Here is a 14,233-nt window from a genome sequence, read left to right as displayed (position 1 = left end):
GTAATGGAATTTCTTTTTACTTATGTACTAATCACATTATTTTTATTGTATAATGCCTTGGTGCCACTGATTTTAACATGTCTGACACCCATACTGTAAGAAGGAAGTTGGGGGAAGCAGACCACTCCACAGGAAGAGTCTTTTGTCTCTTCGAGGACTCTGGGAGGTAGCAAGGGAGTGTGAACCTTAAGGTGTGAAACAGCTGGGTACTGCCTTTTTGTTCCTGTGGAAGGTATTTAACTGAGAGCCATGCTAGGCTCAGTGAGACTCTGCTGACCTGCCCCGTGGTCATGCAGGCTCTCCACAAGCTTGGTTTTTCTGTTCTGTGTGTTTTGATTAAAGAATGTTAGCTACCGCTCATCTGCAGGCTTTATTTAAGTGGAAAAACTTCCACAACACCTGTCAGGGAGAAGACATTGTCTATGTTGTTGTAAGATAAGATAACCTTTATTAGTCCCACACGTGGGAAATTTGTTTTGTCACAGCAGGAAGTGGACAGTGCAAAAAGTTATGAAGCAAAAAAATTAGAATAAAATAAGAATGAATACAGTACACAACTGTACAGAATAGAATATAATACTATATACAGTAGAATAAAAATAGAATAAAATATACAATAAGATAAAAATAGAATACAAATGCTATATACAACTGAGTAAAAAAATACAACGATGCCAGAAAAGATTATTGCACATTAGTCTTATTGCACATTTGTGGATGTGTGTGTTTGATCAGTTAGTCTTTATTGTAGAGTCTGACAGCAGTGGGGAGGAAAGACCTGCAAAAATCTCTCCGTCCCCACACCGTGAGTGCCGCAGCCACTGAAGGAGCTGCTCAGTGCTGTCACAGTCTCCTGCATGGGGTGGGAGATGTTGTCCAACAGGGATGACAGCTTAGCCACCATTCTCCTGTCACTCACCACCTCCACTGGGTCCAGAGGGCATCCCTAGAACAGAGCTGGCCCCTGCGGATCAGCCTGTTCAGTCTCTTCCTGTCCCCAGCAGAGATGCTGCCGCCCCAGCAGACCACACCATAGAAGATGGCTGAGGCCACCACAGAGTCATAGAAGGTCTTCAGGAGTGGGCCCTCCACTCCAAACGACCTGAGTCTCCGCAGCAGGTACAGCCTGCTCTGCCCTTTCCTGTAGAGGGCGTCTGAGTTATGAGTCCAGTCCAGTTTGTTGTTCAGATGAACACCAAGGTACCTGTAGCTGTCCACAGCCTCAATGTCCATACCTTGGATGTTCAGTGGTTGCAGTGGAGGATGTTTGTGCCTGTGGAAGTCTACCACCAGCTCCTTGGTTTTACTGGAGGTAGTTCAGCTGGCACCAGTCCACAAAGTCCTGAGTCAGTCCTCTGTACTCCTTGTCGTCCCCATCAGTGATGAGGCCGACTATTGCAGAGTCATCAGAACTTCTGCAGGAAGCACTGGGTGGAGTTGTGGGAGAAGTCTGCAGTGTAGATGGTGAAGAGGAACGGAGCCAGAACTGTTCCCTGTGGGGCCCCCGTACTGCAGACGACCCTGTCCGACACACAGCCCTGAGTTCTCACATACTGTGGTCGGTCGATGAGGTAGTCCAAAATCCAGGTAGTGAGGTGATGGTCCACTCCAGAGTTCTCCAGCTTGTCCTTCAGAACCGAGGGAAGAATAGTGTTGAAGGCACTGGAGAAATCAAAGAACATGATTCTCACAGTGCTCCCAGTGGTCTCCAGGTGCGCGAGGGAACGATGTAGGAGGTGAATGATGGCATCATCCGCTCCAGTGCCAGGCTGGTAGGCAAACTGAAGTGGGTCCAGTGATGAGCTCACAAGGTGCCGAAGCTGAGCCAGGACCAACCGCTCCAGGGTCTTCATCAGGTGGGATGTCAGAGCCACCAGCCTGTAGCTGTTGAGGTCCTTGGGGCGTGAAGTCTTTGGCACTGGTACAACACAGGGGGTTTTCCAGAGCTGTGGGACTCTTCCCAGCCTCAAGCTCAGGTTGAAGAGGTGCTCCATCACACCACACAGTTGGTCCACGCAGGACCTGACGACCCTCGAGCTGATGCCATCTGGACCCGCTGCCTTCTTGGCTTTAATCCTCCTCAGTTCCCTCCTAACCTGGGTGGTTGAGAGAGACAGGCTGGAGCCTTGTGTTGAGTGTGTATTGGATGCTGTTGTTGGGGGTGGGGAGGAGTGAGGAGTGTGGGACAATGTCAGCTTCCACCATGCACAGCTGGTTCAGGAATGGTTTCAAACACATCCTCGCTTCATGACCCTCTATCTTCCACCATATTCCCCTTTCCTCAACCCAACTGAGGGATTCTTCTCTACATGGAGGTGGAAGGTGTATGATCGCCATCCCCATGAGCATGTCTCCCTCCTTCAAGCCATGTGTGAAGCTTGTGGTGATATTGGTGACAAATTGTTTATTCACATAGTAAAGCAGTAGCTAGGGAACTCAATAAGTAGGAACAGTGATAGTTTAAAGACATTTTCTACAATACAGAGGATTTCATCATCCGCAGTTTGTGAAAACTGTGGTTAAAAAAACAAATCAGTAAATTCACAAATGATGGACTCTTTTCAGAGGTACGCTTCATGTACTGATTAACATACACTTAAAAAGATGTACATTAGGGTGCACACTGGTTATGCCATTACGGATTTTGCTCAAGAGTCTGTTTAAGCTAAAAAAACTTGAAAAAAATGTATATCTGTATATTTTTAAATCAGTAACATAGATAAAATGTTTTTTGGATAACAAACGAGTCACAATTTAAACACTGTTTAAATAATCAAAGAGACATTTACAAAGGGCAGGCTACAACAGACATGCTTACCAGGAGCTGTTTTGTCTCTTTTGCATAAGCCACACCAGAAACGCTCTGTGCGGATAGCAAAGTCTGCACTGTGGGAGTGTCCGGACCCTCCACGCCAGGATCTGCAGCACAACCTCGCACTGGTCCCCAGGGGCACAGCAAACTTGTAGCGCTAGTTCCGGCTCCCGAAAAAAATATGCTTGAGTTGTTCTTGTGTCCAACAAAAATGAGTTCTGCTATGTTTTATTTTTTTAATGTTACTGCGTTGAAGTTAGCACAATTTAAAAATCAAAAAAAATTATTAGTCTCTTAAATGAATGGCATCTTGTTAGACCGGGGACGGGGCTTAAAAACTATTACATTGTTTTTACATCTTGTGCACTTGGGCACACTTCAATGAAAACTCGAAAAAGTGGGACACACAATATGGAGATGATGACTTAGCATTTGTTAGGGAGGGGTATAGAGACGTACGTATAGAGAGGAGGAATTCCCATTCATGTACTCTGCAATGTACATTGTGTCCTTGTAACATGTTTACTTTTTCTAAATAAATAGCTGTGAAAAAAACCCATCAAAGTTGAGGTAAGTATTCACCACAGTATCATGTTTTTTTATTATTAGGGTCAAATTTCTCTTTGTGTAAAAAAATTAAGCCAACATCCAAGTGTCAAAGGTCAGTTCTAAAAACAAGTCAGAGATCTGTTATTGTGGTAAAATTGTTGTAATTCCACGCCACATAAAAAAGTGTCTAAATATTTGTGTGGAGACTAAAGGTGTAAATGATGTGTTGGAAATAGGTAGAGAGAGGTAGGGAAAAAATAACATGTACAACAATGAGAATCGGCTGTGTGGCACTGTTTTATCTGCTAGCCAACAAGTCTTAATGACAGCTTGTAGCAGAGATTGAAAAAATCATTCTTCAAAGATAAGGAGATAAACACAACACGGTACCAGTAATAAAAGTCTAAACAAAGGCGCATTGACACGATATCAATTCTATCAAACTGCCAGACAGTTTGAAGTTGACGGGAAACGTCAACAGCAATTGGCGTGCCTTCAAGCAATGAGTCCAGCTGTACGATTTGAAACCAAGACAGTGCGAGAAAGGTAGCATTAATGATTAGAATTGCTGGACTTCAAGCTATTGCCCACATAGCAAGCAGGTCTGGCCCGGATCTGGTATCAAGCCAGCACTGCTGGCTGACTTCTGGCATGATAAGACGTATGTCATCCAGATATGGGCCAGGCATATATGGCACTGTCTACGTGATGGCATGCCACATCTGGCTCGATTGTGGTTTGGTTTATGTGGCCCAGGCTCATAGAAAACAGGTCTGGCCTGGATCCAGCATCAAACTGGCACTTCTGACTGACTACTGTCACGGCAGAGTGTATGTCAACCAGATGTGGGCCAGGTCTGGCAATGAGGCACTATTTATGTTCCTATTTTCCTATTTTAGTTAGAAGACCCAAATGCCTTGTTGCAATACTATACTGCTATGGTAGCCAATGTTTCAAATGCAGGTTTGACAGGTTTGTGAGTTTACACTTTATCCAAAACCTAGTGAGGGTTTACTCATCTTTGCCAATGGTTGGCTGTAGCTCAGGCAGTAGAGCAGGTCACCTATTGATTGGAAGGTTAGTGGTTCGATCCCTGGAGTCCCTGAAGTGTGTGGTTGGGTGAGTGTGTTGTGTAGAGCACTGGGAGAGTTAAAAAATGCTATATACGAATCAGTCCATTCACTGTCCGAACTGAGTTTCGGCATGTTACTATTGCACTATTGTGCACATGTTGTTATTACATGGCTTAATTAAGGTACACATTAGGCTGACATCTGGGGCCAGAACTGAAACTGTTCTGGGCCAGCACAGGGCTAGCAGTATGTCAGCAACTGGCCCATGGCTGCACACAACTTACACGTGGCCCAAAGGATGACAGATGTAATCCACACATGGGCCTGCATGGGACCACCAGTGTGTCTGCAACTGGCCTTGTGCTGGCCCATGTGTGGGCCACCTTGGCAAACCAGATCTGGGCCTTCAAAGGGCCGTCATTCTTGGCGGTATGTGGGCCATGTGTAAGCACATTGTGTGGGCCACAAACACTGCACCTTCAATTCAAGGTTGGGCAGATACTGTTTCCTGAGACTACCAATGGAACATTTAATAGAAGGACTCAAAGGTGTCAGAGTTCATGTGGATGACATAATTATCTGGGGCTGTAAATGCAAGAACAAATGAGGAGAGACTGATCAGGGTATTTGAGCAGGTTCACAAATATGGACTTAAGCTCAACAAGAGCAAATGTTGGTTTGCAGTGCAAGAAACTGTGTTTTGGGGAGACAAACTCTCAGCTCAAGGAGTTCAGCCTCACCAAGAAAAAGTCGAGGCAGTACTGGACATAAAGATCCACAGACAGTGCTTCACTGTTATGCTTGTGCCATCTGCCATATTGCTTTGTGTTTGTTGTTTTAAACATATGTTTTAGTGATATACAGGTTTAAAACAACCTTAAAAAGTGAGTATGTGAGTTTATTCTCATTGTTATCTTCTTCAAAGACAAGGAGTTAAACAAAACAAGGATGACCAAACTAAGTGGACCAAAATTTCACACAACATAAATGTGTGATGGAGAGACAGGAAGTTGGGAAATAGTTTTACTAAAAGTTCATAAAACAAGATACAAAACCAAAAAAGACACAAACAAACAGGAAAACTTGTTAGAAAAGATAATGAGAAAGAAGGTTATTGCAACTAAATAAACATGCAAAGACTGACTGTAGTGTTTATACAGAGGAACTAATGAGGTGAATGTAAACAGGTGAGCAGGAAGGAGGAGACGATGGAGTCCTTTGATTGGCAGGACAGGTGGATGAGGCTGAAATGACCAGAGAGTCAGTGACATCATGACACCGAGCTGAAACATTCAGAAATGATTAAAAAAAAATATCTAGAAATAATAAAACAACAAAATTTATATCATAACTATTTATTTTAATGAATATAAATCAGTGATTTTGTCATTAATGAGTTTGAGTTTTGTCCAATTATTCTCTTTGTCTTTGAACTCATTGTTAACTGAAAGTTTTAACAGTGATTGTGGTTTCTGATGTGCTCGGTGTTACAGTGGTACAGAGTCAGGATGGCTGTGAAAGGATCAGCTGTGGAGATAAAATGCAGATACACATACCCATCCAGGATACAATATCACTACTAAAGTTCAAAAGAAATTGTGGTTTACTAAAATAACTAATTGTGAACCTGTGGATCTGAAATCAGACTCAGACTACACAGGACGAGTGGAGTATGGTTCTAATCAGAAGGACTGCACTCTGAGAATCACAGAGCTGAGAGAGCGACTCAGCTGTGTACAAGTTCAGATTCATAACAAACCATTAGGAGGGAGCTATACTGGTTCACCTGGAGTCACTTTGACTGTCACAGGTAACATTTTATTTGAATTCATTATTTGCTTCCAGGTACAGTTTGCACATATTTTAAGAAGATAATCTGAATTTGTGTTGTTTCCTCATGTATGCAGATCTCCAGGTGCAGGTGATCACATCACAGCACCAACAGGATGGTACCGAGGTACAGCTGAAATGTCACAGCAGCTGCCTGATAAAAAAAAAGAAGGTACCCTGCTTGTGTCACTGAAGAATGCGAGTTTGATTGATGACACCAGCCTTGACCTTTTGACCTTACCGGAAGTACTCCGGAAGTGTCTAATCGATTCCATGGGCGTTTCTCAATATGCGTACTTGCGTTCTCGTGTACGTCATCAGTCAGAGACCAAGTACTGTTCCAATTCGAAGTACGCATCAAGCCGAGAACGCGAAAAAGTCCCGGATGTGTTCTCGATCCGCCCGTTTTATCGAGCATGCATCGGTGTGGACTTGGTACAGCTAAATATGCCAGAATGCATTTCGTCCAAAACTCAACAGCGGACTCCCGATGGTGGTTAAACAGTTTTTCAGTGGACACAGTACATATCCTGAATCTGCTGTTGATGTATTAATTGCTTGTCTAATCTTTTGGATTTTTTCTGTGAAGAATTTGGCAAAGTCATTGCAGGCCATGGTCGAATGAAGTTCAGCTGCCACTGACACAGGAGGGTTTGTTAGCCTATCAACTGTAGAAAATAAGACCCGAGCATTATGACTGTTTTTGATGATGATGTCAGAGAAGTAGGACTTCCTTGCACTCCTCAGTTGTAAATTATAATTGTGAAGTTTCTCTTTATAGATGTCATAATGAACCTGGAGGTTTGTTTTTCTCCATCTGCGCTCAGCTTTCCTACACTCTCTTTTTTCATTTTTCACCAGTGTGGAGTTTCTCCATGGAGACTTCTTCCTTCCAGAGATAACCTTCACCTTAATGGGAGCAATAGTGTCCATTACATTTAACATTTTAGCATTGAAGCTATTGACGAGCTCATTGACTGAACCTCTGGACAGGTCAGGTGTTAATGGGAAGACCTGGTTGCAGGGTCTACCTTACAATATAAAGCACCTTGAGGCAGCTGTTGTTGGAATTTGGTTGCTGTATAAATAAAATTGAATTGAATTTATATAGAATTAAATTGAATATAACCTTTACTCTTTATATCGATTTCACTCAGCTTACCAACATCATCAGTCAGGAATAATAATTTGTGCTTTTTAAACATGAAATATAAAGAACATAATGTATCAAATACACTCATCATTTAGCTTAACCTATGCAGTATATTAATCACTTATTATTTATTTTCCATAAAGATAACAATAAAGACTCAGCTCTCATCATGATTGGTCAATCAGAGACATTATTCCAGTTTTTCCAACACGTTCCAGACATATTCTTGTTTGATGAATTTCCAAAATTTGGAAAGGGAAAGTCAAACATATGAGAGGACTATTCTTCCAGCTCCAGTTCACATATTTTTTTTATCACCACCTGCAGTTTGAGAAATGAAAAGTGTGAAAAAAAACTTAGCAGCGTCTGATTTGGTGATAAGTGGAGCCTCAGCAGGAAATGAGGCTTCATTTCTCGCTGTGTGTTTGAAGTCTGTCAAGAGATGTATTCTAAAGACACTTCTTCAGCTGAGAATCAGAGAATAGAAACACACACGCTGCAGTTTTTACTTGCAAGGGGAGTCACAGAGCGCTCACACCCGAGAGTGAGGCTCAAGGACTCGCACTCTGTTTCTGCTCTGGTCTTTATTTATATACAAGGGTCATACAACAGTAAGTGCGTTTGTTCATGACAGTGGAATGTGGATGATGTGTATGTATGTGTGTGTGGGTGTGTGAGCGGGGAACGGCTCCTCTTCCCGGTAGGGAGTGAAACTACTTGTTCAGCTCTTATTTATCGCTGGAAGGAACTGCTCCTTCCCTGCATGATAACAGAACACAGAACAAGTCTTGTAACAAACAACAGTCCGAGTCATCAAAAAGTCACCATGCAGTATTCTATCATCGCAGGCTTATATCATTCAAAGTTTATACTGACTACTAAGTACAATTTTCCATTGACAAAGTCTTGTACATTTAAAATATTTTTTGCTCTAAAAATCCAACCACAGTTTGTAAATATGTTCATGTTTCCTCCTCCAGATGCTCCAGAGCTTCCCTCTGTGTCAGTGAGTCCCTCTGCTGAGATAGTGGAGGGCAGTTCAGTGACTCTGACCTGTAGCAGTGATGCTAACCCAGCAGCTAATTACACCTGGTACAAGGAGGATGAAGACTCCTCTAGAACATCAGGACACAACTTCACCATCAGCAACATCAGACCTGAGCACAGTGGGAGTTATTACTGTGTGGCCCACAACAATAGAGGGACTCATAACTCCACCTTACAGCTGACTGTTGTAGCAGGTAATCAATGACATTCAGCTCATGTGGATTTAATGATGATGGCAGTGAGGAGGATAGCTCATCCAACAGCTGGAAGCTGCTCGGTCACTTCAAAGATCACACTCTCCACATTTTTACATCCTAGAATTTTGTCCTCTTCATTGTTGGTGATATAAATCTGATGTGTTGCTTTTCTGTATACAGAACATCTGTTGCTCTGAGGAAGAGCTTTGGCTGCATTGTTGGGTTCTTCTGGCAGTGTTTGACTTTAACTTACACTTGACTGATGGCCTTTCTTCACAAAGTATCCTCCTCACTGCATGAGCTCAGAGGTTAATAGTAGAAGTTAAACATGTAGACAAAGTTACAACTGAAAGCTGCTGAAACTGCAGCAGTACTGTTCTGTACTTTTGTAGCAGTCGTTGACATATGATATATGACTCTACATTCTTAGTGTTACTTTCTGTACTCAGGAAGTGATGCTGGTTTAACTTCAAATTTAATTGTAATGTTTCTGTTTTTTTCTCACATGAACTTCTGACATCAGCAGTGGTGTAGCAGGAGTCTGGAGGAGGATATGTCTTCCTAAAACTTTGTTCATTGACTGCTCAAATTTTCAATGCTGGGATGGCACCAGTTAACTCATTGTGCTGAAGGACTAATCTAAGTTGTCTAACTCTAACTATATGCCAGTACATCAGTGATCAGAGCACCGCTTTAACTGTTCTAACCTGCAGTAACTCTACTTTATGTTACAATCAGATAATTGAGGCCATAAAATAAGGAAAGCATTACATGAGTTTCAGTGAACTCAAGTCTTACAGTAGCTTATTTTGCTGACTATTCATGCATGAACAAGCTCCTGTACAGTTTTACAAAGAGTACAATTATCTAAAATTCCAGGCACAGTAACATTTATTCTACAATGTTGTGGCTTAACTTGACTTGATGTCGTGCCTGAATCGACTCTGTGCTCAGTTGTTGTAATGCTAACTTAACTGTCAGTGTTTTATTTTGATCTTTGTTTCCACAGGAGCAGGAACATTAGAAGCTGCTGGAGTAACTGCTGCTGTTCTCCTGCCTGTCATATTCTTCTCTGTCTTCCTGTGGATTCAGTGAGCAGATCTGTTACATTATTGTTTACAAGATAAAGTTTGATGAGTTTATGAATGTCATTATTTTGTTCAACATTAATTGTCCCAACCAGAAAAAAAAAGAGGATGTCCAAGGAACCTGTTAAATCTGAAGACAGAGCCAACAACAGAGAACAGGTGAAAACAGTCACATCAGTGTTGTACAAATAACCAACATTGTGGTTTTAAACTTCCTGGTGGACTCCCAAATCCTTCTTTGCTGTTGTTCTTTAACTCAAATACATTTGATCACATTTGTAGCTGAGATCTCTTTTCCTATACAGTGTTTACCTGACCAGAGACAGCCAGAGGAGCAGGATGATCTTCAGTACACCAGCATCCACTTCTCCAATAACCAGGCAGATCCTCTCTACTCCAACATCAGAGCAGCTCAGCCTCACAGACAAATGCAGGAACAGGAAGTTACTGAGTACACTGCTGTTAGATTTAACAGAGGCAGTGCAGCCAAGAGGTGAGAGAGACTGTCCTCTCATGTCTAAGAAACAAACTCACTGCTTTTACTGTTCTTTTTTCACCATTAATGGAAATGATTTCAGTTGATGCTATATCCTCCAAATCATGAAATCTTCTTCTCTGTTTTCAGAGACAGAAGTCAGGAAACAGGAGAGTCTCCATGTGCACTGTTCTCCACAGTCAACAAAACCAGATGAAGGGACGGGTTGATGATGATGTGATATTTACGTGAGACTTAAAAATATTATAAATATAATATTAATATTAATATATATTTGTTGTTGTTAAATATCACACTTTTAATAATAGACCAAGATCTGAGTGTATACAAAATGCAGGTTTTAAATGAAGAATTATTTTTTAAGGGACAAGCAGCTATCCAGACCTACCTGGATGTAGGAATCCAATAAAGTCTTTTCACAACAGACATGTCAAAGTGGATCAGCTTCCTCACTTTGTTCAGTGGATCACACTTTGCTAACTGTACCAGTCTCAGATTTAATTATTCTGAAACTAAGTTTAAGCTTCCCATAACTTTTTGTTGCAAGTTACATTACTGATATAATAAATATAATATGTTTGTATTGTTCATCCACAAGTGCAGTCTCTGGCTCAACCACAGAAGCTTGGTATGTTTGGTTGTCAGTCCAGACATTACTGCTTGAATGCCTGTCATGAATTTAGCTAATCCAAGTGCAATTGCGTGGAGAAAGTCTTTAACATTGTCCCAACTTCCCTTAAGTACAGTTGCTGCAGATGTGGGCTGGATATGCTCATCTCTCCTGGTGTCCTGCAAGGAAACAACCACATTCTTTAGAATAAAAAGCTATATTTAGTCTACTTATTTCATTTATCTGTGGCCAGGTTGTGGGAGAAGCAGCCTAAGCAGAGAACTCCAGACCTCCCTCTCCACAGCCACCTCCTCCAGCTTATCCAGGGGAACTCCATCAGGTCCTGGGTCTGATCCAGGGCCTCCGCTGGTTGGACACAGCCAGTACACCTCACCTGGGAGACGCCCAGGTGGAATCCTTGTCACATGCCAGAACTACTTTCACTGGATCCTTTCGATGTGGAAGAGAGAAAAATACAGAGAAAAAAAAACAACAGTCATATGACCTCTGATGAGCATGTGCTTTGGCAACAGTGGGAAGGAAAAACTCCCTTTTAAAAGGAAGAACCCTCCAGTACAACCAGGCTGAGGGAGCACCAGCCATATGCCAGATCCACTGATAGTGGTCTTCTTACTATTCCACAGACCTGTTTGAAAACAAAGGGGGATTGCGCTTTTCAAACTCTAGCTCCAATATTGTGGAACAGTTTAGCTCCCTCGCTACCCAGCATCACCTCTGTGGCTTCTTTTAACCTCCTAAGACCCGAACTCTTTCATGGCATGCTTTTTTTAATTTTTCTTTGCTATTTGGGCTGATTGGGACAAAGAATTAGCAGATTTTTTTTTTTTTGCCTGATTTTTGTTTCTGAGAAAAATGAGATCCACATATGAGGACATTTGTTTTAATTTTGATAGAACAGTAGCAGTATAATGTCCTCGTAAGTGGATATCAGGCCTTTGTAGAGCAAAATTTTGTATTTTGGTCTAGACAACCGAAAATGTGATGTCCACATATGTGGATGCCAGGTCCTAGGAGGTTAAGAAACAACTTAAAACACATCTGTTTAGACAGGCATTTGGGTAATGTTTATGTGTAATATGTTGTTTTATTTCATATGCTTTTATAGTCTCATGTGAAGCACTTTGTAATACTCTTAAAGTGCTATATAAATAAATTTTACAACTTACTTACTAATAAGTAATGATTCAATGCAGAAAGGTGTACAAACACATAGTGAGTGAGAAAGGTGACTGAAGAAGAAATACTCACTGCATCATGGGAATCCCCCAGAAACATGCACCTATTGCAGCATAACTAAGGGAGGATTCAGGGTCACCTGGTCCAGCCCTAACTATATGCTTTAGCAAAAAGGAAAGTTTTAAGTCTAATCTTAAAAGTAGAGATAGTGTCTGTCTCCCGAATCCAAACTGGAAGCTGGTTCCACAGAAGAGGGGCCTGAAAAGATTCAACATTCAAGGTCTTTATTGTCAATACAACAATATACACAGTATACAGCATATCGCAATGCCGTTTCACCCCAAGCCCCCCATGGTGCATTTATATGAATATAAAAAACATGTCTCCAAGAGATATGAAACTAGAAATTGCAAATAAATAATAACTCACTAAATTTAAATAAAATTTAAATAAAATTAAAAAGATAAAAAGGTGCTACTACTAACTATATCTATGTACGATACACAAAGACAGGACAAGAGACAATACAAAGTGATGATGAAGTGAGACCATTATAGGAGAAATATGCTCTCTCTTTCTAGTCCCTGTCAGTACTCTTGCTGCAGCATTTTGGATTAACTGAAGGCTTTTCTGAGAGTTTTTAGGCCATCCTGATAGTAATGAATTACAGTAGTCCAGCCTAGAAGTAACACATGCATGAACTAGTTTTCCAGCGTCACTCTGAGACAGGATATTTCTAATATACACCAAAGAACACAAGAGGGCAGGAAAAACAAACTCAGTGGATGAACTACAATTACAAAAGGAGACAGAATCAAGACAAAACTCAAAGTGCACTAAACTAACAACAAACCAAGCAGAAAGAAACAACAGTGCAAACCTAAACCAGGAGCAACCTCAGAAACAAACTGAGGATATTTACAAAAACAGAACTTGTAAGGCCAAAAGAAAAACACAAAACACAGGACAAAAGACCGGGACCTTTACAGCAGCCTAATTTCCTTTGGACTGTCTGAAGATACTCCAGGTACCAGATAAATGTGGAGAGAACATGTAAACTCTACACAGAAAGGCTCCAGCTGGCAGGTGAATTTAAATTCTGGTATTGAATTCACAGGATGTTTTAAACAGTTGGAAAATGTTTTAATTTGAGCTTTTTATTTTTGTGTTTATTTTTCAGTTTGTACTTTCTGGTAATAAAGACTGAGACAGTTTCAGTGTGTTTTTTTCTCCTTCACAATAACTGAACAACTGCTTTTTATGTGACACTGAAGACTGAACAAAGTAAAAAAAAAAGTCTAATATAAATTAACTTTTAACGTTAAACACTAACTACAAAAGAGTGTAAATATCAAATTTGTAAATATTTCTCTGTTCTGTCCTGCATGTGTGCGCCATTAAGATTGACCGAAATGAGTTTGTTGCATGAATTTCTTCACATAGAGATACTGTATATATTTGAAGCAACAGTTTTATGTCACACCCTATTACTGTAGAGTATCAACAACATGAATGGGAACAATAATTTGCTGAAAAGTACAATGTGGAGGATTTACCTTCAACAGATCCTCTCTCACAAACCTCTCCCAGAAACGCCTCAAGTTATCCTGCACAGAAGGAAACAGGAAACCTGCAGTCACAAAGCAAAAGCAGGTCATATGTAGAGAAATAAGGAGTCGGCTACACTAACAGTGTGAGCCCAACGATCAGGCGTTGACTAATGGTTTTCCATTTTAAGTAGAAGCAGCAGGATGATGACCCATAAGTGTGCCCATCAGGCTCCAGGTGCACAGGAACGAGGGGTGGGAAACACAAAGGAATCGTACTCCTGCAAGCAGAGGTGTGCAGACTCACAAACACTCACACAGACAGGAGGAGAGAGAAAACTGAGTCGTACCAGGAGGACTTGAAATAGTGATGGGATTTCCGGCTCTTTTTAGAGAACCGGCTCTTTCGGCTCGGCTCACTAAAAAGAGCCGGCTCTTTCGGCTCCCAACCGGCTCTTCAGGTTGTTTTGTTGCTTTAATCAATTTATTATTAACAACAATATAAAATTATGCACAAAAGGAAAAAAAACAAAACAAAAAAACCTGTGGTTTTATTTATATATGTTTATATGTAAATACATACGGTGGCCCCTAGAGACAAAGCACATACAAACTCCAAAGCACGTTTCTAACG

The 14,233-nt window shown here is 41.2% G+C and overlaps 1 protein-coding gene and 1 long non-coding RNA gene across 2 annotated transcripts; both read left to right on the top strand.

Moving 5' to 3' along the window:
* Positions 1-2,754: 2,754 nt before the first annotated feature.
* LOC120439245 lies at positions 2,755-6,376 on the top strand. The gene is made up of 3 exons (XR_005612493.1): positions 2,755-2,963; positions 5,928-6,244; positions 6,342-6,376. It is a non-coding gene; the product is annotated as an uncharacterized LOC120439245 (long non-coding RNA).
* Positions 6,377-7,481: 1,105 nt separating this feature from the next.
* LOC120439232 (sialic acid-binding Ig-like lectin 12) lies at positions 7,482-10,472 on the top strand. The gene is made up of 5 exons (XM_039610036.1): positions 7,482-8,658; positions 9,671-9,752; positions 9,848-9,908; positions 10,055-10,242; positions 10,375-10,472. The coding sequence occupies exons 1-5, from the start codon at positions 8,181-8,183 to the stop codon at positions 10,439-10,441; spliced, it is 876 nt and encodes a 291-aa protein (XP_039465970.1). The 5' UTR covers positions 7,482-8,180; the 3' UTR covers positions 10,442-10,472.
* The last annotated feature ends 3,761 nt before the right edge of the window (positions 10,473-14,233 follow it).

Source organism: Oreochromis aureus, linkage group 3, assembly GCF_013358895.1.
Source record: "Oreochromis aureus strain Israel breed Guangdong linkage group 3, ZZ_aureus, whole genome shotgun sequence".
Taxonomy (NCBI): Eukaryota; Metazoa; Chordata; class Actinopteri; order Cichliformes; family Cichlidae; genus Oreochromis; species Oreochromis aureus.
The sequence above is the reverse complement of the archived record's forward strand: the minus strand, read 5'-3'. Positions and strand labels throughout refer to the sequence as shown.

Bases quoted from the DNA above. Each gene is read 5' to 3' on its own strand.
- LOC120439232 (XM_039610036.1), top strand. From the start codon at position 8,181: ATGATAACAGAACACAGAACAAGTCTTGTAACAAACAACAGTCCGAGT. The intron at 9,753-9,847 runs GTGAGCAGATCT...CCCAACCAGAAA, and splicing joins TCTGTCTTCCTGTGGATTCA to AAAAAAGAGGATGTCCAAGG. The intron at 9,909-10,054 runs GTGAAAACAGTC...TTTCCTATACAG, and splicing joins GAGCCAACAACAGAGAACAG to TGTTTACCTGACCAGAGACA.